Genomic DNA, 24,926 nt, shown 5'->3' with positions numbered 1-24,926 from the left:
TGCGGGATGTGCCGTCAAAGCAGATGCGGGCACAAGCCCGTCAGGTTCCCCCATAGATGAGTATTTTACGAGCTCGGTACTCAGAGGTGGTCTGCGGGCCACAGCACGGGCCCACCCCAGACCTCAGGAATCAGGTCTGCTGTAACAGGATCCCCTAAGGTGTGACTTATTCACACCTTAAAGTGGGTACTTTATAGTGAACACTTTGGGAATTACCCCTTTACGAAAGGGAAACGGTGTAGTTACTCCCCTAAGGCTATTAAAGAAATAGGAGTTTTAAGCTGGGAACTTTTTCGGGTTCAGAGAGCCCTTGCCTTGGGGGAGGTTGAATTCCAAGTCACCATTAGTGAGAATCCTGAGATTGTAGCATTCAACAGAGCTTTTGCAGGAGAGTTGGGGCGGGGGGAAGTTGACCTCATCCAGGCCACAGTGGCTCAACTCCCTCCCCCTCCCCCACGGGCCTCACATCTCAAAGGAAGTTGAGGGCTGGGTGGGCCTCCAGACTCGCTTCCCCTCTGAGGTCTGGTGCAGCCCACCAGGGCCCAAGGGGTTTGGCTATTACTCCTCAAATAGGGCAGGTTTCTCTCTCCACAGGAATTCTCTAATCAGCTACGAAGAGAATACAATTTCTCTGTATGATTATATTTGTAGTATTTTTTTCCAAACGAGTGACTGTGGTCATTTGAAAGAAATACAGCACATTTCCCCAGATTTCAATATAGGACAATAATTCCCGAATTGTGTGGAAACTCTCATCTCCGTAAACTCTTGCTTTGTTGGATAATCCGTGGGTAAACTTCAGTGTATCTAAGCTGGATGCCGTTTGTGGGCCCGTCACTCATCCAGTTTCCCCCAGTTCTGACACTGTTCTAGAGAAGGGGAATAGGCTGGGAGAAGTCACCCAACCTGTGCCAGGTCATCAGGCTACGAAATGACAGAACCCACGGTTCATATCCAGGCTGTCTCGCTCCCAGAGCTACCCCTTTGCATGCAGCACCCATGCCCTGTGCCAGGCCAGCTGCACTTGTATTACCCCAGGTTGGTGCCATGTCTCAGGCCCAAGTCCGGTCTGCTCTGAGGCACGAATGGACACGTGACCGTAAAAGAGCTTTGCAGGCTGCGTGGTGCTTACAGCTGCTAGATGGCGTGGGAAGGGCCAGGCGGCTTAACGTCACAGGCATTTTCTGATCTCTGAGGCACCAAAACAAGACAAAAAAGGCTGTGTTTTAAAGGTATTTCCTGCTGAGTAAACCTAGGAAGTACTAGAATTCTTAGGAACATCTGATCTTGCAGGGATTTTTCCAGCCCCACCCCGCCCTTTCCTTGTTGAGAAAAAAGTCTTCTGTGGTCCCGAGACTGCGGCAGGCGCATGCTCTGTGGCTGTGCAGCAGGGCACACCCCCTCCCGAAACTCTTCGCAGTGTCCTTTAGCCACACTGGCCGGAGCCATCCAATGAGCATCTTGACAGGAAGAGCGGGCCTCTAAGCGTGAGGATCCCTGGGCTCTGGCTCTGCCTCTGCGTGAAGCTCCCTCCATAAAGCTCGCGGTCTATGTGCCACGCAGGGGCACCACGAAGTGGCCTCTCACAGGACGCCCAGGGCCTGTCTGGGGTAGAGGTGGATGCATAGAACACAAACGGAACATGATACGGCTGATTAACGGCTGGAGGAATCATTTTGTCAAAACATGACGGGCCTGGTGTTAAATGAATAGTGAAGAAAATGATAGGGCTCATGTTAAGAATCTTTCAATATCGTGCTAAGACAAACCAAAACCAAAACCCCAGTGCAAGTATTGCTAATGTGATTAGCCAAAAGCCACAAAATCACAGCCCTTCCGGGTTTGTCCGTTAATGGGGTCCTGCTGAGTTCACATAAGCCTTCCTCACACTGGTCCCTGCCTCAGGTCCTACTTGGGGGTTTGCAGCGGTTTCCTCCAGGCTGCCTCATCACCTCCTCGCACAGCTTTCTCCACGCTCCACAGAGCGGCTGGGATGACACTTCTGAATGCACTTGTTTGCTGAGTCCCTTGTAAAAATCGTCAGCGGCTGCCAACACCTGCGTTACCTGGAGAAAGCCCAATGCCCCAGGCCTGCCTTGTCCTTCCTGTCTGCTGCCTTCTGTGCCTCACGTTCTTCTGAACGCTCAGCTTCCTGAGTATGTTTTCTATCTTCTTTAGTTTTGCTCATTGTTTCCTAAGTCTCTAATGTCTTTTAAGACTTGGCTCAGATGTCACATCCTCTAAGAAGCCTCTCCAGAAGTGCACCCCCATCTTGGTTCTCACCGGCCATGCCATGTGGCCTAACTGCCAGGGGCACAGGGCTGGAGCCAGAGGGGGTGGGGGGTTGGCCTCTCCGCGTGTTACCTTAGTCACTATTTTTTCTGTGCTGAGCTTCAGTCTCTCATCTATGAGAGACAGGAGTCAGACCAGCTTCACTGGGTTGTTGTGAAGATTATGTTGATCAGAACAATTCTGGGCATGTAGCAGTTGGCAATCCATGTTAGCTTTTAGCAACACTTACCATATATTCTTTCTTTATTGGTGTCTGTCTCCTTTGTCAACAAGATCTTCGAGGTGAGGAACTGTCTCTGGTCATCCGTGAAACCTCAGGGCGAGGGGAGAGCAGGCGCTTGCATGAATATGTTTTAAGCAAACTGTTAGGAACCTTTTTGGAGGTGAACACAAAACTCAGATGACAGATCCGAAAAAGCGTTCCAGGTAGGGGCGATGACACATGAGAGTGTAAGGAAGAAATCCGTGTGGGAGGCTAGAGAAGCAGCTTAGAGGAAATGGATGATCCTAACAGGCAGATGGGGAGAAAGACGGGCTGAAGAAAGGGAGCGATGAGAACACTGAGCACAACAGAGTCGGGTGGAGAGAATTCTGGCAGCAGGGGGAGTGGTCAGAGAAGTGTGGCGAGTATTTCTGAGCAGCTATAATAGCTACTGTTCCCAAACCCTTCTTCCTTAAAAAGAAAAGGCAATTTTATGATCACAAAGAGGCCACGTTTTTTTTTTATTGACAACTTGATCACTACATACATTCAGTATTGCACAAATCTCAGTGATACAAACTCGTAAGCATAAAGCTACTGCTCTGGGGTTTGGTGTGTTTGGTGACAGGTACTCAGCAAATCAGACACACATCAAGGAACTCGGCCACTTCGATTAATAAGACTCGCTTTCAGAAAAGCCCAGGGCGTCTCATCAAACACTTAATATGTCAAAGCCAGGAAACTCAGTAATTACATTACAAAAGGAACACTGTTAAAAAGAAAAATTGATGCTAAAAATGTTAGGTTAAATAGATTTAAGAATTTTAGCAACTGGACTTAGGATTCAGAAAGTGTATGCTTATTGGGAATTTTGGGAAAAGACCTCTGTGTTCTGCTTCGCAATTGCTACCACCTTCCGAAAGGGAATTCCTGGGTTGCTACAGTATCTCGCCTGCTCGAATAAACCTAAACCACTGTGTCATTCTTCAAAAGAAACAACATGGCAATTCACATAAAGGGGCTTTAAACTAAGATTTTTCTCACTCAAAATAAAATACTCACTCAAAATACTTTGATCTCCATCAAATTACACAGAAATCTCATGAAAATGTCAGTCAGAGAAGCCAGATAGCCCGGGTCATCTACCTTCGCTGCCGCCTCAGAGCCCAGGCTGTGCATCAGCCCTGGGGCTTTGCTTCCTTAGGTGTAGGATTGAGGGGGTTGGGCTACACGGCTTATAAGAGACCTTTCAAATAAAAGGATCTAAGCTTGAGATCCCACCTTGAGCAGACATCTAGGGTAGCAAAGGAAATGGCTGAAAAGTGGTGGGCGGAGCATTTCTTACGCCATCACTCAAAACCATTCAAGGAAATCTTTGACACGCCCATTAATGGCTGATGCTGGTGCAGGGTGAGCGAACGAGGCATTTCACATTGAAGGTTTGGGTAAAGGCTGTGCCAAGCTCGTGTAGAAAAACCATGCAGCACCATGTCAACCCAGCAGCCAGGACTTTCTGCCTCTGAATTTGACAGCCATCAATCTGGCCTGGAGACGCGCATTCCAGCTGTTCAGTAGAGACCTGCAGAGTGCACACTTGTTAAGAATGTGTCTACCAGAATCCTCCCAGGCAGGCACCTTCTGTAAAATGGGGTCTAACAGAAAGGATGCATGAAAAGTAAGCACAGGGTAGGATTTTTTTCTGTACAGATCAGAAAAATGACCCGAGGAGAATGATGGCTTCTTACATTCTGTCCCCTAAAAGAATACAAATATCACTTCTGAAACCTAACACACTGGCTTCATTTTCAAAATGCGTCACTTTATTTTCCTAGTGAGGCAGCCATGCATTATGAACCTCAAGCACGTGACAGTCACATGATGTTTTCGGCAAGCCCGGGGCTTCTGCAGGCTTTCCTGGAGCTCACGGCCGGAGTCGTCCCGAGGAGTCAAAGGTTAAAGCTTTCTCCACAGCCACACGTTCCTTTGATGTTCGGGTTATTGAACACAAACTCACTGGATAATTTGTCCTCGACATAGTCCATTTCTGTTCCTAAGAGTGTCAGCTGAGCCTTCTTTTCGATGAACACTCTGACTCCTTGGGGAGAAGAAAACACACACGTGAAGCCCGCATGCCAACAGGATCTGCTGGTTCAGAGCGCGAGGAAACTTTAAACGGTAACCACTAACAAAACCCACGCAGGGAGCCTTTGTCTCATCATGTCCTTTAGGGGATTCAGTGCTCAGGGTCCTGCCCCCCGTTCTACACAATAATCTATGTCAAAGAACAATTAACACTAGGTTAGAAAGCTGTACACAAGCAGATTCCATGACAATACTATGTAAAACTACAACTGGCTTTTCACTATATTTCACCCATTTCCCCAATTTGCAACATAAAGGAAACAGGGAGAGTTCTGTAAAGATGGAGTCGGTAACGTGTATGAAAACCCAGCGACGACGTGGCACACTGCCTCGCCCGGAGACACACAAGGGACAGTGGGACAGTGGGCTGCTCTACGACGGCACCGCAGCTCTGCCCCTCTGTGTGTGGGCTGGGGACTGGTGACAGCGTAATCTCGAGGTAGTTACACGGGCAGAGGTTGGCATCTTTATAAATACAATCAGTCTAAGGAAGTTTTCTTCCTCAAGAAATTGAGTCATTGCTTAAATATAAACTAGATGTATTTATCGGATCTCTTCTTTAAGATGAAAAATTTAAGATTTATGTATTGATTTAAAAACTAAAATATTAACAAAAATCTTTCTTGGTTACTAACTTCAATGCAGTAAAATGAACTCACACTAGGAACCCAGGAGAGCCAGCCAATAGCACACTGTGGATGCACAAGGCCACCATCGCAAAATCCCTGTCCAACGGTGTTCCCACAGTGTTGTAGCATTAATTTATTATGTTTTAAACAGGTTTAATCAGATTACTGCCTAGGGGCAGGAAGTGGGGGGGCCAAATATAAAGAACTGGAAATTTTAATTTAGAAATTAAAATTGGAAATACAGAGTCCTCAAGAGCACGAGATGATGTTACTTGACACATATGTAAAACTGCTACTTCACACAAAGGTAGCTGGTTCGTTCTGAAGTTTTATCATCTCAAACTCTTTCGCCACACAGCGATAATCTTTTGTAACTGAAACAAACAAGTTTACCCAGTATTCTACCAGACCCCAGCCTCTGGGGTAAATCTGGTTGGGTTCAAATGTTCACAAGGGCTAACTAGCTCTGTGACCTTATGCAAATTATTCAATCTCTCCCTGCCTCAGTTTCCCTGATCTGCACAACGGGGACAACACGGTGCCGCTCTCATTAGGTTGCTGTTATAGACCAGTCACTACAGGAAGGCCTGTCAAGCCGACCCGCCTCCCAGTGGGCACCGCCCGTGCCACGCCCGCTGTCATCAGCACTTTGAACCTTTTAGGCAGAACTAAGTGCCCAGAAAACATACCATCTTGAACAACTTCTTCATCAGAATCTCCTTTGGTCTTTGTATATTCTAGAGTGTAAGACAGGCCATTACAACCCCTGGTCCGGACACCAACTTTCACACCTACCTGAAAAATAATTGTAAATATAAACTGAGTTTTAAAATAGCACAGGTTAAATAATCATATTAATCAAAGTCCTGACTATATGATATTATTCATTTATTCAGAAGTTCAAAGACACATATTAGATTCCCAGCTACAAAATGGCCCTTTGGGAAGTAGAAGTAGAATGGGAAACAGGCATTTTATTTTTATTTTTGTATTCTCACCTGAGGACATTTTCTGTTATTTCTTTTAGGGAGAGGAAGGGAGAGAGGAAGGAAGAGAAACATCGATGCAAGAGAGAAGAATGGACGGGCTGCCTCCCGTATGTGCCTGGACTGGGGTCGCAGGTGCCCACGCCTGGACCGGGGATCAGCCCCCCAACCTAGGAATGTGCCCTGATCGGGACTGAATCTGCAACCTTTTGCTGCATGGAAGGATGCTCCCACCTCCTGAGTCACACGGGCCAGGGCGGGAAACAAGCATTTTAAAATTTTCCCTGTTGTGCAAACAGCATTATGACTCTAGTGGCAACCCAAAAAGAATAAAAACCAATTATGTAAAAAGAAAACAATACAAAGGGAAAAAACCAAACTACAGTCACTACTACCCTAAAAACACAGGTTATGTGTTTTTTCCTATTTTCTTTCTGGCTTTGTCATATATATCATCTCAACATAGTTTTTATTATAGCAGAAAGCTTCTCCTCTTTGTTTTTTCCACTTAAGACATCATCTTTCCATGTAATTGCAAGTAATGCCTATATAATATTCCACTACACCAATGCACGGTTATTACTTAACCAACTAGTAGTAGTAGCCAGTCCTAGTTTAGGTTGGGAATAACACTTTTATGGAAAGAGTTTTAATCCAAAAAATAAATGATCGCTTTTTAAAAAGGTTTTATTTACTTACTTTTTGAGAGAGGAGAATGGAGAAACGGGGGGGGGGGGGGGCGGGGGGGGAAAGAAACATCAAAGTGCAAGAAACACATCGATCAGTTGCCTCCCACACACCCCCAACCAGGGACCATGTGTCCTGACTGGGAATTGAACCGGCGACCTTTAGGTTTGCAGGCTGGTGCTCAATCCACTGAGCCACATCTAGCCAGGGCTAGATGATCACTTTCTTTAAAAGAAAAAAGAAAAGTATCTGATGGCAGAGATGATAACCTAATAAAATGAACTTGCTCAAAAGCATTTTTGCTCCACCTGTTCACGTGAGGGGTTCTCGGGAAGCTTCCCTAGGTTAGGTTCACGGGCCTGGCAATCATGCTGCCTCTCCACTGGGCCTGAACGCTAGGGCAGACCTGAGTAAACACCCTCAAACACCAGAAAGCGCAGACTGATGCCAGCACAGATGTGAGAAATTTAACAAGTGACCAAACAGCCCTGGCCGAGTGCTCAGTGGGTTGGAGCATCATCCCATGCACCAAAAAGTGGCGGGTTCGACCCCCAGTTAAGGAGCAGGAGGAGGGTACCCACCCGGTCGATGTTTCTCTCTCTTCCGTTTCCTCTCTCCTTAAAAATCAGTGACCATATCCTCCAATGAGAATTTTTTTAAAAAGGCAACCAAAAAGCACTTTTAAAATACTAATGGTCTACCTTAATGTAATTTTCTAACAATGTCTACTGAATTTGTTTTTGGATCCTACATGCTTTTTTAAGTATGCAGCAAAAATATCACCATGAAAACATTTTTATTTCACCAAGCAGATCCTGATTCTCTGAAAAGCAGCCACGTGCACTTCCTTTAGCAAAGCGACCATGGAGTGGGAAGCTACTGGTGAAGAGAGTGAGTTAAAATGTGAAGCTGCCTGGGGGTTTTGAGAGCTGGAGTATTCACAGAGTCGTCTCTTCTGTCCTGAAACAACTGCAGGGAGACAGAACTACAGTTCTATTCACCTTTAAAGTGACAGCTCAGAGAGTCGAGGAGGGAGTTTGACACATTCAGCATGATAAATACACAGTAAGTTGCCTTGCTCAAACTCTGGAGTGCAGGTCTTAAGTATTGAATGCAGTTTTTATCCTTGTCAGCAGGAAGACCAAGCGAGCAGGAGCCCGACTCTGAGGATGGACCCAGGCACTGAGAGTGAGAGCGCGCAGCTTCAGCAGCTGGAACGTGGGGAAGGGACTGCTGGTGTCACAGTGACACCTGATCCAGTGTTCGCACAATCCTGGTCCTGTCAACACAGACATCCCTCAAAGCTACAAAGCTACATTTTTGCTTTATTTGGCCAATTAGTCTACCCAAATGGAGCTGGAACGCTGACATACTTCATCATTTAATAATTCTTAGGAGGAAGGTGCCAGAACTCCCACTGTAATGGGAGACTGTACATGGAACCTAGAAGCCACTCTGCCGTCTAGTCACTGAATGCTAATAGTCTTGGAAGTAATTTACAGTTTTCCTCAGGCAATCAGCAACACACAAAGACTGACAAGATGCGCGCACCCCCTACTTAGCAATCCCCAGGAACATCTAGGAACGTGGCCCTGGAGATGCACTTCACCACGCTGACAGGCCTAGCGCAACGGGCCTGGCAACGACAGACACCGAGTGTCTGGTGAAGGACGTTTTTGGTGGCACTGAATGAAAACTACACAGAAGACCTATAGTGTGGGGGACTGGTTAAATAAATCAACTTGTTCAATGGAGTATACTATTATATCCAGCCACGAAAAACAATGAGTGGACCTTTATGTGATGATATGAAAAGGTCTTCAAGCTATTTTATTAGGGGCAAAAGGCCAAGTGTAACCACAGCACTGCTCTCAACCAAGCAGGCAAAGAGACACACACACACACACACACATACACACACACGCGCGCAGAGTTGAGACCAGTGGTTCCCCTCAGGGAAATATTTTTGGTTGTCACAACCGAGGGGTGGAGTGGAGTCACTGGCAGAGGCCAGAGATGACGCTAAACGTCCTGTGATTCACCCCCAACGAAGAGTCACGCAGCCCCAAACATCAATGGTGCCGAGGCCGAGAAATCCTGGTCTATAAAATGTACTAGAAAGTTGTCTCTTGAAAGGGAGAATGACGACGAAATGGCGGGGGTAAGAGCGTGGCTTCCTCTTCAGTGAGCACCCTACTGTAGTATTTGAACTCAGGGCGCATCTGAGATCTTGCCCCCGGGCACATGTCATCTGTTTGGCTCAAATAAACTTTTATAAAAATTCAAAAAAAATCATGAGCATATTTTACTTTTAAAATAAAACCCCCTAAATAATGAAAGCATACTGTTTATCACCGGCTAAATTCATTGTGAAAATGCAACTTTTTTTTTGCCAAGTACAAAATCTGTTTGATTGGTTTTACTTACGTGTTCAGGCTTATCTTTAAGAAGTTGTTTTATCTTGTTTACTGCTGAAGGTGTCTGAAAAAGAAAATGTTGAGTTTTTAGCTACAAAATTTGCATTCTTCAAAGCCTTATGAGGCTACTCAAATCTACCTTGAGCAAATGCATGTGATGAATTTATGTTTCATTCTCACCTGTGTACCTGGTGTATTTTATACACAAATATATGAACTGTACTTAAATCATTCTCTTTACTTTAAAAATATCTTCCAGCAACAGCTTTTTCATCTTGCTCCCCCCAGTGAACATCCACCCTCTGTCATAATCTCCACGGCACTATCTCCTTCCATCACATATGTCATCTCTCTGCGCAGCATCTGTTTTGTGCTCCTACTGTATGTCCAGCAATAAACAACTGTCAGACACACAGAAGGTGCTCAGTAAGCCAAGGAATGAATCAAGTCCCTCACTGAAAAAGCCCACCTTCAGGCCCTTTTCCTGGTGATTATTAACCCTGCTGCTCTTCTGCTTACCCAAGTCCATGTCAAGTTCATCGGACTGCATTCTTAGATGAAATGCTACCCGCAACAAATAACCCACCCAATGTTCACACTCTAGAGTTGGTTTCAATCAGTATTTCAGGGTATTTGAGCTAGTCAATGGCAGAAAGAACAGGGAAGAGTCTTGGTGAGCTCCATCCACGCCTTTCTTGAGACGGAGGCTGTTGCAGACAGAGGCTGTTCCAGGGCATGCCGGGTCCACCTCCGAGCTGTGTCCTAGCCCATCACTTGGCTTAAACGGGTATAACAGTCCCTCTTCCTCAGGATTCCAAATACAAGCTAGCCGTTGTTACACTGAAGAAAGCATGCCCTTCCTACTTTATTAGTTCCTCTAGCTGGCAATGCTGGGCTGGTCCTCCAGTTTTTTGTACTGGCATTTTCCTGGTTTGTGATACCCCAAAAGAGTGGACATCACGACCTGTGACTGGGTGGTAACTGTAGCCAGAACGCAAGCCTGTGCCAAGGGAGCAGAGCCAACGGATGGCCCCGAGCGTGCTCTTCTGCTCTGTCTGGTGGGGCTCAGCCAGATGAGGATGCTGAAGCAAAGTCTGGACCCAAACTAGAAAGTCGAGACTAGCATTTTTAAAACAGAAAATAAACACAAAATAGAAAACAATACATCGCACTTGATAAAGATGAATGTGAAACTTTGATTTCAGTTACTAATATATGGTATGTATATATATGTCTTATTGTGCGTCACTGTAAAAAAGTTAAATAAATCACTACCAGTAGGTGTTCATAAGGCCTTTTCTTGTGATTTTGTCAGAGCAGGAGGCAAGCAGCCCAACAAGACAAGAAATAGTATGCACGGGGAGAAAGAAGGAAATGCTGAAGAGAACAAATATGACTTATACTTTTGGAAACCACAACACACCAACCTCAAATAGCTACAGAAATATGAATACAATTTTTAAGTGCTCATTTATCCTTCTAAATGACTGCCAGTAAAAACTAGCTTCCACAATTTTCATCGTCATAGTTTCCACATAAGTCCTGAAGAAATTAATCTAATTATCAAAAAGCAAAAAAATATCTGATGTTACATAAAAAAGGCCCAGCCATGGGAAAATATTCCTTGGAAGTACAACCCAAGGCAGGGCCTTGGCTTAAAGCTGGGGGTCAAAGGTGTGGAGGGCGCACCACTGCCTGATGTACACAGAACACAAGGGGCCTGCTCACTAAGCTGCCACAAGCCCCGAGGGTTTTTATCTGAGTGATCTAATTTAGTTTTACAAAATAACATATTTTCTTCTTTTCTTAACTCTTAGTAGAAAACATAGGAACTCAGGCATGTCTTAATTTTCCTGTGTCAGGCAAATACCAGATACACTCCACTGGGAGGAGTGTTGCTAACGATGGATAACCCAGTTAAGTACTCCTTTAAGGGGAAAGATAGGATTATTATAGCTTCCCAAGTGATGGATCTGATTTTCAGAACAAGTCAGAATGACTGAACAGGGAACATTTAAGACTTAAAGAAAACTTCTGGCTAAAAAAGGTACTTTTTGTATCTCAGGACCAGGCAGAGGCCAAGATGCTTACTTGCTCTCCATCTATTCGAATACTTCAGCAACTCTGCACTCACCATCAACCTGGGAATCAGTATGACAACTTCTACCAAACGATATGCTGCACCTACCAGCCTTTCCATTTCCCTGCATTTCGCCAAACAGCTAAGAAACCCACACTCGTCCAAGAAATTCATGTACAATTAGTGACTCTAAGTCACCTGAGATTTGGCCAGTGACTTAAGACTTGAAGAGATTCTTGAAACTCAATGGTATATGATAATTTGTAATCTACTAATACGTGTTTCGCAGAATAAGATATTCTTTCAAATGAAAGAAAAACCTTTGAGTGAGATAGTTCAGTCTTTGAAAAAAGGATTGCCAGCCCTGCTCAGATGGCTGGACAGTTGTCCCCATGTCCTGGGGGTTGTGGGTTTGACCCCCCACCGAGGGACATGCAGCAGTCAACCAGAAAATGCATGAATGGGTGGAGGAGCAAATCGATGTTTCTCTTTCTTCCTTCCTCTTTCTCTAAAATCAATTAATAAAAATAATTTAAAAAAAGATTTCCAGTCTGTTTTTGGTATTAAGATTATTGGGAAAGGTACTGTAGATGATGCATTTTTCACCTAGATGGCAACATACTTTTATTCAATGCCATAGGGATTCTACTCCTTGTAGCAGAAAACTTTTCATCCCCAACGCTGTTTCCTTAAGTAATCACTCAGGCAATTTTCACTGCTTGCTGCTGAAGAAAGTAAAATTAAAACCCAAAGTTAACTCCATTGATTATACATACTAAACATGTACCAAAAACTACAACCTATTTTAATTTCATCATAAACCTAGCATATTAAGATTTAAAAGATGGTAGATAAATAGCGACCAATGAACAAATGACAGTGTACTTTGTTTAACTAATTCTTTAACAGCTATGGCTGGCATTACGGTGCTGTTTTCCTTTTGTCTTTTCCTATTCCTGTGTGTGTGTAATCAGAGTATATGTACGTGACTTTGTAGCCTACACAGCAAAAGGTTAAGGTGTTTCTTATCTGGGCCCCGTCTGCGTAGCTTAGTTGGTCAGAGCATGATCTAACCAACCAAGGGTCTGATCCCGGGTCAGGGCACATTTATATATAAAGACTCAACCACTGAATGCATAAGTCAGTGGAACAACAAATCGATGTTTCTCTCTCTCTCTTCCTCTCCCCCCCCCAAAATAAAAATAAAACAAAACATATTTCTCATTTGATAACATAGTCATAAGCACATAGTCACCATTTACTGAGTATCTTCTCAGTGCTTAATGGTTTATATGCATCACCTTTTTGTTCTCGTAATTCTGTGATTTCAGTACTAAAGATTGTGTAATTTGTACAGGGCTAGGAAGTCAAAGAACAGGAGACACTCCCAATTTTTTTTTAATCATTATTTACAAAGACTACATAACATTTCACCATGATCTGCTCTAATTTACTTAACCAAGCTCTCACTGTTAGACATTCAGGTTACTTCTATTTGTTTCCTGTGCAGTACCCCTTAAATTCCCTGCACAGACCAATCTCACTGCTCAGACACTTTTCCAATGGCTGGTCCTTCAATGAACTAACAGCTCGTACCAACGTATTTAACATCTACTGCTTCCCAGCCCTTTTTAACCAGGTGCCACCAGCAAGTTAAGCCCTAAGGCGCCCAAAGCACATAACGAATGAACTTCTCTCCTGGGCATCAAGAACAATGCTGGCCATGTACTGTCATTCTCTCACTTGAACTTTATGCACAGCTGTGCGTGTCCCTAATCCTTAATTAGGGTTGCACTAATTCTGATTTATACAAACTTGGAAATAAAGGCCTCTGCCAGCAGGGTAGCGTTTACTCTTCAGGTTCTTTAATCATATTCTACCTGGCTGCTACAATACCACTTGTCATTTTCTGGGTGTGCAGGAAAGTAAGGAGATGGGGATTGTTCTCTGCGGGTGGTCAAGGGTACTCATCTGTTTGGTGGGTTAAAGTCTTAAAGCATTCAATCAAGGAATCATCTCTGATCTGCACAAAAATGTCACGGCAGCCTGTCACCAGTCTTTTCGGTCTTTCTCTCTAGCAAACTACCAATTCTCTCCTTGATTACCATCACTTAATGCAGATGATTTGGTGATGACAACATGGAACCATGTTTTCATTTCACCAGCTCCTGTTCCTAGCCTCTCACTGAGCTCTGGTAGACGGCACAGGTCCAGTGCTTCTCAAAGGCTGCAAACAGGTCAAATTCGTGATGTCAAAACTTGTGCATCTAGGCAACATTGAGCTCTTCTTACCCATTTCACTGAATTACCTCTAGTTTCATTTGCTCTCATCTGTTTCCCCTCTTTACCCTTTGAAAACTTCACTCCTTTTACACTTCAGAGAACATGTTGGGCATTAAAAATGTTTGCATGAACACTTGGAAACTAAGCACCAAGGGCAATACGTGCATGCCACAGCAGCTTAAGAGCAGGAAACATGCTAGGATTAAAATAACTGCAAGCCTGTTACTCTTCACTGTTGGCAGAAAGCAGCACTGACATGCTTTTTCTCTGGCACCAGCTTCTACGCAGATCACAGAAAAAAAGTAAAGTTAGCCAGACAGCTAAGTAGGATGAATTCAGGTACTGGACTCCTGCAAGTTAACCAGAACAGTTCATCAGAGGCAACGTGGAGCCCTTAGCAACTGAGGACCGACAATAAAGCAGTGCTGGTGGCGGAACTGGCCTGGTAAGGGGTAACACAAGGAGTTCGGTAAAGAGAGAGAGCCCAGGTTTTAGAAGGTGGATGGTGTTATTATTCCTGCTAATTCCTAGAGGTGACAGAGACCTGGGGAGTGGGAACTATGTAACATTTATTTTTTAGTCTGTGGATCGGAGAGGAAGGGGATGACTCAGAAATTATAAACAAACTGGTAACATGTCAAATGGTGGAGGAAAAAAAAAAAGCAAAAATGTGTCTGTACTTCTTGGCTCTACCATTACTAGTGGTAGAACTGTTTTCAATCCTGAATAATTTTTACTGAAATTAAAAGAATACACAAAGTGTGAATCATGCCCTCTAGTTCTTGTGATATTAAGACCTTAGAAAATCTGAATAATCGATAGAGTTATCTTTCAAACATGAAAACATGCTTGGTGGCACATAAAAAATATAAAATACAGCATCCTATACAATCAGCATAACCTTCTTATGGGCCTAAAACATCAATTCGTTGTAAAAAAGAATTCTCCCACCTGATCATGACTTTCTTCTGTTTTGCTACAAGTAATTTTCCAGCTTATGGCACTACATTGACTGAAATCAATGATTTCATTTAAATACAGTAGTCTATTTTCCTAGTCTCTAGCAGATAAATACTTGCATAAAGTCTTCTTTATCAAGGTGTGTGTGTGTGTGTGTGTGTGTGAGTGAAGAATGTTGACCGGATCATAAATAAGCTTCCCAATGAAATTAATCTTTACAAACTGCAAAAACAAGTGACTGCTTAATAAATACATGGTTTTCTTTTGGGATGACATGTTTTGGAACTAAATAGAAGTGATGGTTGCACAATATTGTGAATGTACTAAATGCCACTTAATTGAACACTTTAAACTGATTAAAGTTACATGAACTTTCCCTCGGTTAAATATAAAAAACACACTGCATAGTGCGTTGGGGGTCTAGTACCGCTAAATTCTTTAAGTATCTGCGTTTGTACTCTGGTGTCCTCTGAGTGTTAGACCTCTCACCCAGAAAACGGTGTAAAAACAAACTCGGGGTAGAGAACCTTATCCTTTGTTCTTTAAAGAGCTGACCGAGGCCTAGGAAAACGCAGCCACAGAGGGTGTTTCAAAAAGTCTCCGCTAACCCCAACACCAGGAAGTAACCCTTAAAGCCCAGCAGCCTTCACCCCAGCAAGGGGGTGGGCTTTGCTGGGGACGCGCTCTCACTGCCAATCACCGCACTTACACTGTGGTCGTACCACAAGCTTCCAGTCCTTCCCAAGCACCTCAAGGGTAAATCTGGTTTGTTCACCCAGCTCAGCCCCGCGCTTGGGTCGAACGACCTCTAAACCTGCGACCTCAAGTACGGCCGCCCGAAGCCTCCCCAGGTAGGTCCTGGGCTCCAGGAAGGCTGGTGCGGAGCACACGCACACGAACCCCTCCCCCGCACACGGCAGGCGCGGCCTGATGGGAAACGTAGTCCCCGCGGCGCTCGATCGCGCGGTGAAGCCCTTCTCGGATTTATTTTCCTAGCAGGGACCGGGGTTGGGGCGTTGTAGGGGCGTGAAGCTGCGGACTGGGCCCGGCGTTTCCTAACGCCGTGACCTCCCTTCGCGGAACGGAGGTGAACCAATGTCAAGGGCCAGGCCGCGCGCAGCGTCCACTCACCAGGGTGAGGGCGGCCCGAGTGGCCTGCAGCTTCCTCTTGCTCACAGCCCGGACAGTGGCCCGGACTAACGAAGCCGACATCCTCGCCCTCTGGCGCCCTGGTGCCTGGGGCCGCAGCTCAGAAGCCTCAGCCTCTCTCCATGGACACAGCGGCGTACTGACGCCACAAGCTCCGGCGCAGGGAACCTCGGGCCCCGCCCCGCACGGGCCCACCCCCGCCGCCGCCATTGGGCGGGCCGTGTGAGTGACGGGCGGGGGGCGGGGCGCCGGCCCAGGGCCAGTGTGCGCGGCTCAGGGGCTTGGGACGAAGGTCGTCGAGGCGAGGGCACGCTCAGCGCGAGGTCGGGAGCGGGATGAGGCACGCGAAATGCCTTCGGACTTGTGGGCTCCGAGGGGCGTCGCTCCAGGCTCTGCCCCCGGGCAAGGTGCACCGCCACTACTTAATGCCGAGTAGTCAACCCAGCGCGGGAACTGGTGCTCTGGAAGGCAGAAAGTCCCGGGCAGCTACAGATAGTTGAGTCTTCTTTTTTGGTCCAGCTGGGCAGTTCTTAAGAGCATAGAATTACCACTGAGTCATATAATAAATAAAGAGCTCCCATAACCAGCGTGCTGGACTGTTTGGGATGCTGAAGGATGGTACTAAGGCAATTTTTCACTTTAGGCGTTGAATCAGAACCCTACACTACACTAAGATGTGCCTGGGCAGCTCTGTGGATACTTAAATTTATAGCGAGACCCAAGCAATAAGCTTGATTTAACACCTATTGTCAGACCTTGTCGTGGCTCCTCAGGGGCCTTGCCTTTTAATTCTGTTAATTCAGCAAATGTTCCTGAGCACCAGGCTCTGTACCTGCACACACACAGGAAGCCTGGTAAATACTGAGGAATGAGAAATCCTGGTTGGACGGATGTGCCCCAGCAGGTTAGCAGATGGGAGATAATCAGGATAGATGGGCATTGCTCGAGGAAGTGCTAGAGGTAAAGGGAAAAAGGTTCTGTGGCGTGGTGCTGGGAGGATAGATTCTTGCTGTGTCTTGATGTGTAAAGAACTAATGGGTGCGGTGTTTTGGAGCCTAGTTTATCTTTAATGCCCCAGAGCCTACAGGATTGTGTAGTTCAGCATTCCATTAAGTAGTTTCTTCTCCCTGCTACTGAAATGCAATTGCATTGGCAATAAGAGGATGTAAGTTGTTTTTTTTTCCCCCTCAACTCCAAACCACACAGAAGGAACTGGGATCAGGAGACAGCAGTGTGGTGGGAGACAGTAGTTGGGTGATTTAGGGACAAAGCATTTTACTTCCCCTGTCCTTTCTCCTACAGATATTGTGAAGATTAAATGAAAGGCCCTTAGAAGAGTACATGGCACGTGGCAGTGCTCAATAAACGTTGCTGATTATTAACGGGTAAAGATGCCACACATCTTCAAACTGCTCTGTATAACACAGTGGTGCATACATGCCAGTATGTCTTTGTCCAGACCCATGGAATGCACCACACCAAAAATGAATTCTAGTGTAACGTTTGTATGGACTCTGGGTGATAATGGCGTGTCCCCGTGGGTTCATGGGTTGTAGCAGATGTCCCACGCTGGCGCAGGATGTGGATAGTGGGGGAAGTTGGCTTGTGGGGGCAAAATGAAATCCTGTATTTTCTGCTCAATTTTGCTGTGAACCCAAACTGCTCTAAATAATAGTTAATAAAAATGTAAAAAAAACTGATACCATTTTTTATCAGTTGTTGAAATATCACAAGGTCATGTATCACTTTACAGCTTTCGAAAGAACTGTTGAGCACACCGTGTTGCAGCAGCCTGACTCTTGAGCTGTACAGGACAGGAATGTTGGTGCGTCTGTTTTAACGGATGCTTCAAACACAAGCCTTTTAATATAAAGCATCGGACACTACTTGAAGAATGTAGTTCTAAGTTGTCTGATTCAGTGTATCCGGTGTGTATTTAACAGCCTTCTTTCTTTAATTCCAACACTACTCAGTTTTTTAACTTGGCTAGGTGTTTTCCCTATTAAGTGCTAAGTCACAAAACCTACTTGTCAGTGGTTCAGTAATACCTGATGTTATTCTGGCAGTTCCCTTAAACCAGTATCAGAAGAGTTTTCATGACTTTAAGAAATACGCGCAGCCCTGGCTGCTGTGGCTCAGTGGATTGAGCACCAGCCCGAGAACTGAAAAGTCACCGGTTCCATTCCTGGTCAGGGCACATGCCTGGGTTGCCAGCCAGGCCCCCATTTGGGGGTGTGCAAGAACCAACCTATCGCTGCTTCTCTCCCTTACTCCTGCCCTTCCTCCCTCTCTAAAAACAAATAAATAAAATCTTAAAAAAAAAAAAAGTGGGCTCCTTTATCTCAGAGCAGCAGCTGTTATGTGGTGTTGAAATGAGGTGGGGGTGGGAACCGTTGAAGAAGATTGCAAGCTGTAACCATTTTTAGATTTTTCACTAATAGGTAAAACTTCCTATAGGGAAATGATCAATACTGCACCTCAGGATTTTGTTTCAGGGTTCTAGACATTTCAAAACATCTTTTCCTAATAAGACCTCACTTGATCCTCACTACGCTGGGGAAGGGCATGTATGTTTTCACTGTGTAAGGAAACGGGACGGCAGACAGGTTGGGGGGAGAGCCACACTTCCAGCTGGAAAACTGGCAGAGCCAGACCCCCATTTAGTCCAGGATTGCACACGGTGAAGTCCGCTAGTCTCGACTGCTGTCCACACACACCTGCTTTCAAGGAAAAACGCATGGAGGACACCTTCACATTTTTACGGGGGGGGAGGGGAGTCATTAAATTCTATTTTTGCTTTTCAACTTTTTTTTTTTTGCCTGTAACCCTAAGAACCCTTTTGACCTATCTACCCACAAATTTTTCTACTTGAGAAAAAACAATTTAAAAATAGCACCATTTGTGAAGAACATTTTAAGATGAAAAAATAAACTGAAGATATCTCAGAACATTTAAATAACAAATCAGGTGTGTACATTGTTGATACTGTATACACTGAGTAAGAGATTCATAATATTGACTGGGGCTATAAAACTGGGTTTCATATATTTGTTCCTGAGAGGAAGAGAAAAGGAGAACCCCAGCAGTGGGGCGTCTGTAGAGCATGTGAAGAGAGATGGCCAGCTGCATTTAAAAGATAGCCACGCCCAGGGAGCTGGACATGCACGGAGTAGATGTGTCTGTCCCCAGGGGGCACTGAGAAGAGGCTGTGACCAGCTTCCAGATAAAGGGAGCACAGAACCAAGGGTAATCCATTCTCTGGGTCTGCTGGCAAATACTGGTCACTGTCCCACTGACCCAGTGTGAGGGACCAAAACCAAAAGGCATAATCACTGGGTAGAATCTACTTTGGAAATCAGAATAGAATGGAGGAAAGTTTTAACATCCTCAAAAGGATGTAAGAAAACATGGTTTCTATGAAAAGACAATAAAAAATAAACTAAAATGAGAGGAAAAGGAAAGTGGGTAAAGGTCAAGAAAATTAGATGTCAAATGACATAATTTATGTCTGAAACAGCAAATAGCAGAATGACACTAAAAATGAAGCCAGTCACATGGAGATTAAGCTTGAGAAGTATTCCTAGCATGAAGGAAGAAGATAAGAGAGGAATATTAAGACAAAATTATTTTTGAAAAAAAAATTAAGAGGGAGGCACATTGGATTCGATTTTGCTTCAGACAAAAGTCACTGACACAAAAGTTAGCGATAAATACGCACAGAACCATCCACGCAGAAAAATAAAATCTACAGAGGAACAAAAGTGAGGCTGGCCTCAGACTTCTGCTCTAATGCCAGAAGACACCAGCACCCATAGCTTCCCCCAGGAAGTGTGACAAGAACTGTACGCCCAGGCAAGTTCACTTTCACGCGTGAAGGCAAGAGCAGCAGCTGAGGGAAGTCGTGTAAAGCAGAGTTTCAGCCCAGGTTGCACAATTCTCTTACTTCACGAGTTTGTGTTCATTCAAACTGAGTAAGGAGGGACCCCCGATTCTTTCTACCACAGCTTCCAATTCTAAAGTTAATTTTCACATGACTCTTCTTTAGCGGGAGCATCCTTTCAGTAGTGTGTTTAAAAGCAGGGCCATGGGTGTGCACTTTTGGAGTTCTCTTCCATCTGGACATGCTTGCCCAGCAAGCCAGCACCCCCTGCCTCTCTAACGTATTTGTCCCCCCCAAGTCGGTGCCTATTTGTGCCTTCCCAGTGTTGGCCGCCCAGCGGGTGCCAATGAACACCAGGTCCCACGAGCACAAGCAAGGGAGCGCGAGGTAAAGAGGAGTGGATCTGGACTGCCCTCACTCCTTGTTCTGGTTTCCTCGTCAAATTCAGGACTCTCGCTAGAAAGGGATGTGGATAAAATGACAGGTCGAAATTTTGGCTTTTATTTCAGAATCAAACTGAAGCATAGTTCCGACCATGTACTGCTTCTGCAGGGCTTGTGAAGTTGCACAACAGTTCCGCAGAGGTTCCAGTCAGACCCGAAATGACACCAACTGAACTTGTGATTGGCAGAGACAGCCTCTTTAATCTCCAGGGATTTTTTGAAGTTCTCCACCCTATTTTCTGAATATCATAAAAAGTAAAAAGCACTTTTATTGACCGTTTTTCCTTTGAAAAGGATTTTTAGCAGCAAACAGGACTACTTGTTTTCCTCACTTCATTTTTATGAGCATAATAGCGGTATGTCAACTTCATTAAAATTAGAGAGGGAAAAGCCCAAATCCCCTCACTGACATTGCTCATCCATGGAAGACTCACATAAACAGGTGATCATGTTCATGTTACCACTTCTACAAATACCAATAAAATAAGGTTTGTAAATCGTAAATACAGTAGTAGCAGTTCACACACATTTGACACACTTTCCCATGAGGATTCAGTAAACAATAAATATAACTTCCCCTCTTCAAAACAAAAAAAAAAGGGGGGACATGTATAGGAAAGAAAGGATTCATTTACTTGGAGTTTATCAACACACCATTTTAGTGTGAATTGAAAAGAATTAAAAACCATGAAATTGTATTCACTGAATACTGGCCCATAGTTACACTGTTTTTTTTTAAACCTGGCTCAAATACATAACATCCTGGCTTTCTATTAAAATCATTAAGTCTATGAGGATTTGTGGTAGGTAAGACTACATTAAAATTTTTTTCCTTATTAAGAATTTCATTCATTAAAAAACAAATCTGTCATTTCCCTTCAATGTTAAGTTGAAGCCTGATCTATGCCGCTGTGTCCTGTGAAATGAACCTAATTTTCCAAGTGATTAGGAACGCCTGAGTGGCCTTTCAGAACGCCGCATTTTCCTTCCCTCATGATTCCTGCTGGGTCCTCTTCGCCAAGGCTTTTCCCTGAGTCATGTATTTGCTGGAAAGGCTACCTAGAGGAGGGGAAGAAACAAAACCCAACATAAGTAAAAAAGCCTCGCTTCACCGCAAAATCTGTAACATCACTTCTTATTGTTAATTACTCACAGAATCTTTTCCCACTGGAATTGGTCACTTTGTTTTGAATTAAGTAATTAGGCTAGATATAAAAAAGTATACAGTATATGCAACATGATCTATTAAACATAAGCCTAGTCAAAAGTCTTTTTAAATGTAGACAAGATGCTAGAGAGACATCATTTTAATATGGTTTTAGAAATAAGGATTACTAATTAAAACCACACACAGATCAGTTAATACTTTTTGTTTTGGAGTCGAAACAGATTGATGAAACAAGAAAACTGAGAAACGTTTAAGTGATTATGTATAAAGAGGCTGCATTTCAAATCAATAGTAGAAAGTAAGGATTTTTTTTAAATAACTGGTATTGTGTCAAGTAAGTAATTTGGGGGGTTAGGGAGAAGTTAGTTTCTTTCCTCACATCATACCCTTGCTCCCCACTCAAATCTGAATGAACTATAGAATTAAATATTAGGGAGTCAAAGTATAAAAAGTGGCGAATATTTATGTAATATCGGAGTGGGGAAGAGTTTTCTAAGCACATCACTACATGGTTCACTTATGAAAAAGGTTTGCTATGCTTAGCAAGGAAAGCGCTTACAAATCAATAAAGGCGAACAAGAGATACAAGCACTGTATGGGAGAGAAAAAATAGCATGAGTGGATGAAAATCTTCAATATCAATAGGTCATCAAAAAATAGAAATTAAAACAGGACACCAATTTCTGATCAACAAATTGTTTAAAGGAAGATCAGAAGAACAAAGAGGTGGGTAGAAATTTTGCTAAATGAATAATTACATATACCTTATGACAATTTAAATATGTCCAAAACTTGTGATTTGATTAAGTATATTATGAACACAATACTAGTTATGCACAGAATAATTAATAACATGAAAAAAGGCAGGTTATAAACCCATATGAATAGTATTTTCATAAAAAAATAAAAATTAGCCCTGGCTGGTATAGCTCAGTGGATTGAGCGTGGGCTATGAACCAAAGGGTTGCCAGTTCGATTCCCAGTCAGGGTGCATGCCTGGGTTGCAGGCCAGGTCCCCAGTAAGGGCCACGTGAGAGGCAACCACACATTGATGTTTCTCTCCCTCTCCCTCTCTCTAAAAGTAAATAAATAATATCTTAAAAAAATAAAATTAAAATTAAAAACAAACATTCTCATGGAAAAAAATCCACCAATTATATATACAGGGGTGGGCAAAAGTACATTTACAGTTGTGAGTATGCAAAAACAGTTTATTCTTGTATTATTATTTATTGTATTATTTACTTGTATTACAACTCTAAACCTACTTTTGACCACCCCTGTATTTGCTGCCTTATTTTCCTTATCTGTAAAATCAGGGCGCTAATACCTATGCCCTTGGAATTAGTGAAGATTACAAAAATACATATAAAGCAAATAAAATAGTACCTGGCACACAGAAAGTACTCAATGAACATTGTTATTATTATATTGAGGTAAAAAGATGGAAAGACCTTACCTCCAAAATGTAAATAGTAGTTAATGCTTTAGAATGGAGTAAATGTAAATGGTCTTTATTTCACTTCACTTAACTGTACTTTCTAAATTTTCTAAAGCAAGCATATTAAGTATGCAAATAAAAACTTACGCTCTCAAAAGCAAACTTTTCAAAGCAGGGCATCATCTACCAGAGGTGTCCAACCCACAGGCCCAGGATGGCTGTGAATGTGGCCCAACACAAAATTATACGTTTACTTAAAACATTGAGATTTTTTGTGATTACATGTTGCAATGTATTTAATGTGTGGCCCAGAGTTGCCACAAGGTTGGACACCCCTGATGGACAGTCACCTCACAGTGCAACGTGAGTGTCACCGGTCAGGAAGAAACAAAGCACTCTACTGTGACAGTTGTATCAGAGTGTCTGCCAGTCTACAGGCACATGTGTTCGATATTCTGAAACTACGCAAAGTACTGAGGACAGGCTTTTCACATGAGGGGAAAAATTCGATCACTAACTACCTCATACTTCATACACAATCCAGATGTATTAAGTACCTAAATAGGAAAAGCAAAGTTTCAAAGGTATTAAGGAAAATACAACCCTGGCTGATGTGGCTCAGTGGATGGAGTGCCAAAGGGTCGCCAGTTCAATTCCCAGTCAGGGCACATACCTGGGTTGCAGGTCAGGTCCCCAGTAGGGGGAGCCTGAGAGGCAACCACACATTGATGTTTCTCTCCCTCTCTTTGTGTCTCCCTTTTCCTCTCTAAAAATGAATGGATAAAAACTTAAAAAAAATATATATATAGATGGATATCGTTATGACCACAAGTTAGGGAAGAATTTCTCAAAGTGACTTTAAAATCATGAACCACATGACCACACACAAAAACTACTTGTAGAAAACCAAACATTTGATTATCTCAAAATTAAAAATTTTGGAGTGGCAACAGACACAAGCTGGAAGAGAAAATACAGTGGAGGGAGACACCTGGAACGTATATAATAATGGAGCAGGATTTGGAAGAAATTACGACCCCTTACAAATTAGTAAGGGAACCATGATGAAACAGGAAAATGAGCAAATGATTTGAACATGAAATTCACAGAAGAGGAACTCTAACCTGCCAGTAAACACATAAAGACGAGCTTAGCTTTCCCAGAGTCAAGAAAATATACATTAGAACAACCTGAAGTATTTTTTTCACTCATCGGATGTGCAAAAATCAACATTGCTGGTGGGAGTGGCAACTGTTTCAACCAATTACAGGGTCGTTTGCCAGCATCCAACTAAACTGAAAATGCCACTATGCTATGACCTAACAACTTGACTTCTGGGTACACAAACCCTATAGAATCTCTCACCTATGCTCAAGGGCATTCATACCAGAATGTTCACCAGAACACTTTGTAACAGCAAAAAATCAGATGCAATCGAAATGTTCCTGTACTGGGTAATGGACACATACAATAGTCTGCATTCATATGATGGAATACTATAAAAAAATATCCGAAATCTCTACACAAGAACAAGTATAGTTTAAAATCATTGTTAAAAATAGATATGAAAAAGCTGATTACAGCTAATTTTATACAGAATGCTGTCATTTAGTGAAGAACTGAAGGGCACCTGAGCTCCTAAGGGTGCATGCCTCTGGGATGCGGGGGAACACGTGAACAGACTGGGCCTAGGGTGGCAGTGAAAGGGCACTTTCACTACTTTAATCTTTTATTAAAAAAAGACTGAAGAGAAGCCCTGGCTGGTGTGGCTCAGTGGACTGAGTGTGGGCCTGCAAAGCAAAGGGTTGCTGGTTCAATTCCCAGTCAGGGCACATGCGTGGGTTGTGAGCCAGGTCCCCAGGAGGGGGCCTGTGAGAGGCAACCACACATTGATGTTTCTCTCCCTCTCTTTCTCCCTCCCTTTGCCTGTCTAAAAATAAATAAAAGCTTTGAAAAAAAAAAACCTGAAAAGAGAATATGAAAAAAATGCCAATTCTCTAGTAGATGGGTAGTTGTTGTATCTTTTTATGTTCTCCAAAATGTTAAGAAGCCATTCTTTTCTAATAATCTTATTTACTGTATTACCTAATCATGCAACCCCTTATATATAAAAATAAATCTCAGCATACTTGAAGAAATGTCGAAACTAACAGAAATAAAGCATGAA

General features: G+C 43.5%; 2 protein-coding genes across 6 annotated transcripts in view; both read right to left on the bottom strand.

Annotated features, from left to right (window-relative positions):
* Window positions 1-4,151: 4,151 nt before the first annotated feature.
* Window positions 4,152-15,994, bottom strand: ISCA1 (iron-sulfur cluster assembly 1). The gene is made up of 4 exons (XM_024560144.4): window positions 15,810-15,994; window positions 9,366-9,419; window positions 5,955-6,060; window positions 4,152-4,589 (listed from the first exon to the last, which is right to left on the bottom strand). Exons 1-4 carry the CDS (start codon window positions 15,888-15,890, stop codon window positions 4,441-4,443), a joined length of 390 nt encoding a protein of 129 aa, XP_024415912.1. The 5' UTR covers window positions 15,891-15,994; the 3' UTR covers window positions 4,152-4,440.
* Window positions 15,995-20,187: 4,193 nt separating this feature from the next.
* Window positions 20,188-24,926, bottom strand: part of TUT7 (terminal uridylyl transferase 7) — a 52,694-nt gene continuing 47,955 nt past the window's right edge. For all 5 annotated transcript variants that reach the window (XM_024559934.4, XM_045195294.3, XM_045195293.2 and 2 more), the window contains one exon: window positions 20,188-21,209. In XM_024559934.4, the coding sequence (XP_024415702.2) occupies window positions 21,142-21,209 (68 nt within the window). In that variant the 3' untranslated portion in view covers window positions 20,188-21,141. The remainder of the gene's footprint in view (window positions 21,210-24,926) is intronic.

Source organism: Desmodus rotundus, chromosome 1, assembly GCF_022682495.2.
Source record: "Desmodus rotundus isolate HL8 chromosome 1, HLdesRot8A.1, whole genome shotgun sequence".
In the NCBI taxonomy this organism is placed as follows: domain Eukaryota; kingdom Metazoa; phylum Chordata; class Mammalia; order Chiroptera; family Phyllostomidae; genus Desmodus; species Desmodus rotundus.
Note: the sequence above shows the minus strand (reverse complement) of the source record. Positions and strands in the feature narration are given on the sequence as shown.

Bases quoted from the DNA above. Each gene is read 5' to 3' on its own strand.
- ISCA1 (XM_024560144.4), bottom strand. From the start codon at position 15,890: ATGTCGGCTTCGTTAGTCCGGGCCACTGTCCGGGCTGTGAGCAAGAGG. The intron at 9,420-15,809 runs GTGAGTGGACGC...TTTCTTTTTCAG, and splicing joins CTCGGGCCGCCCTCACCCTG to ACACCTTCAGCAGTAAACAA. The intron at 4,590-5,954 runs GTATGTTTTCTG...CTTCTCCCCAAG, and splicing joins TGAAGAAGTTGTTCAAGATG to GAGTCAGAGTGTTCATCGAA.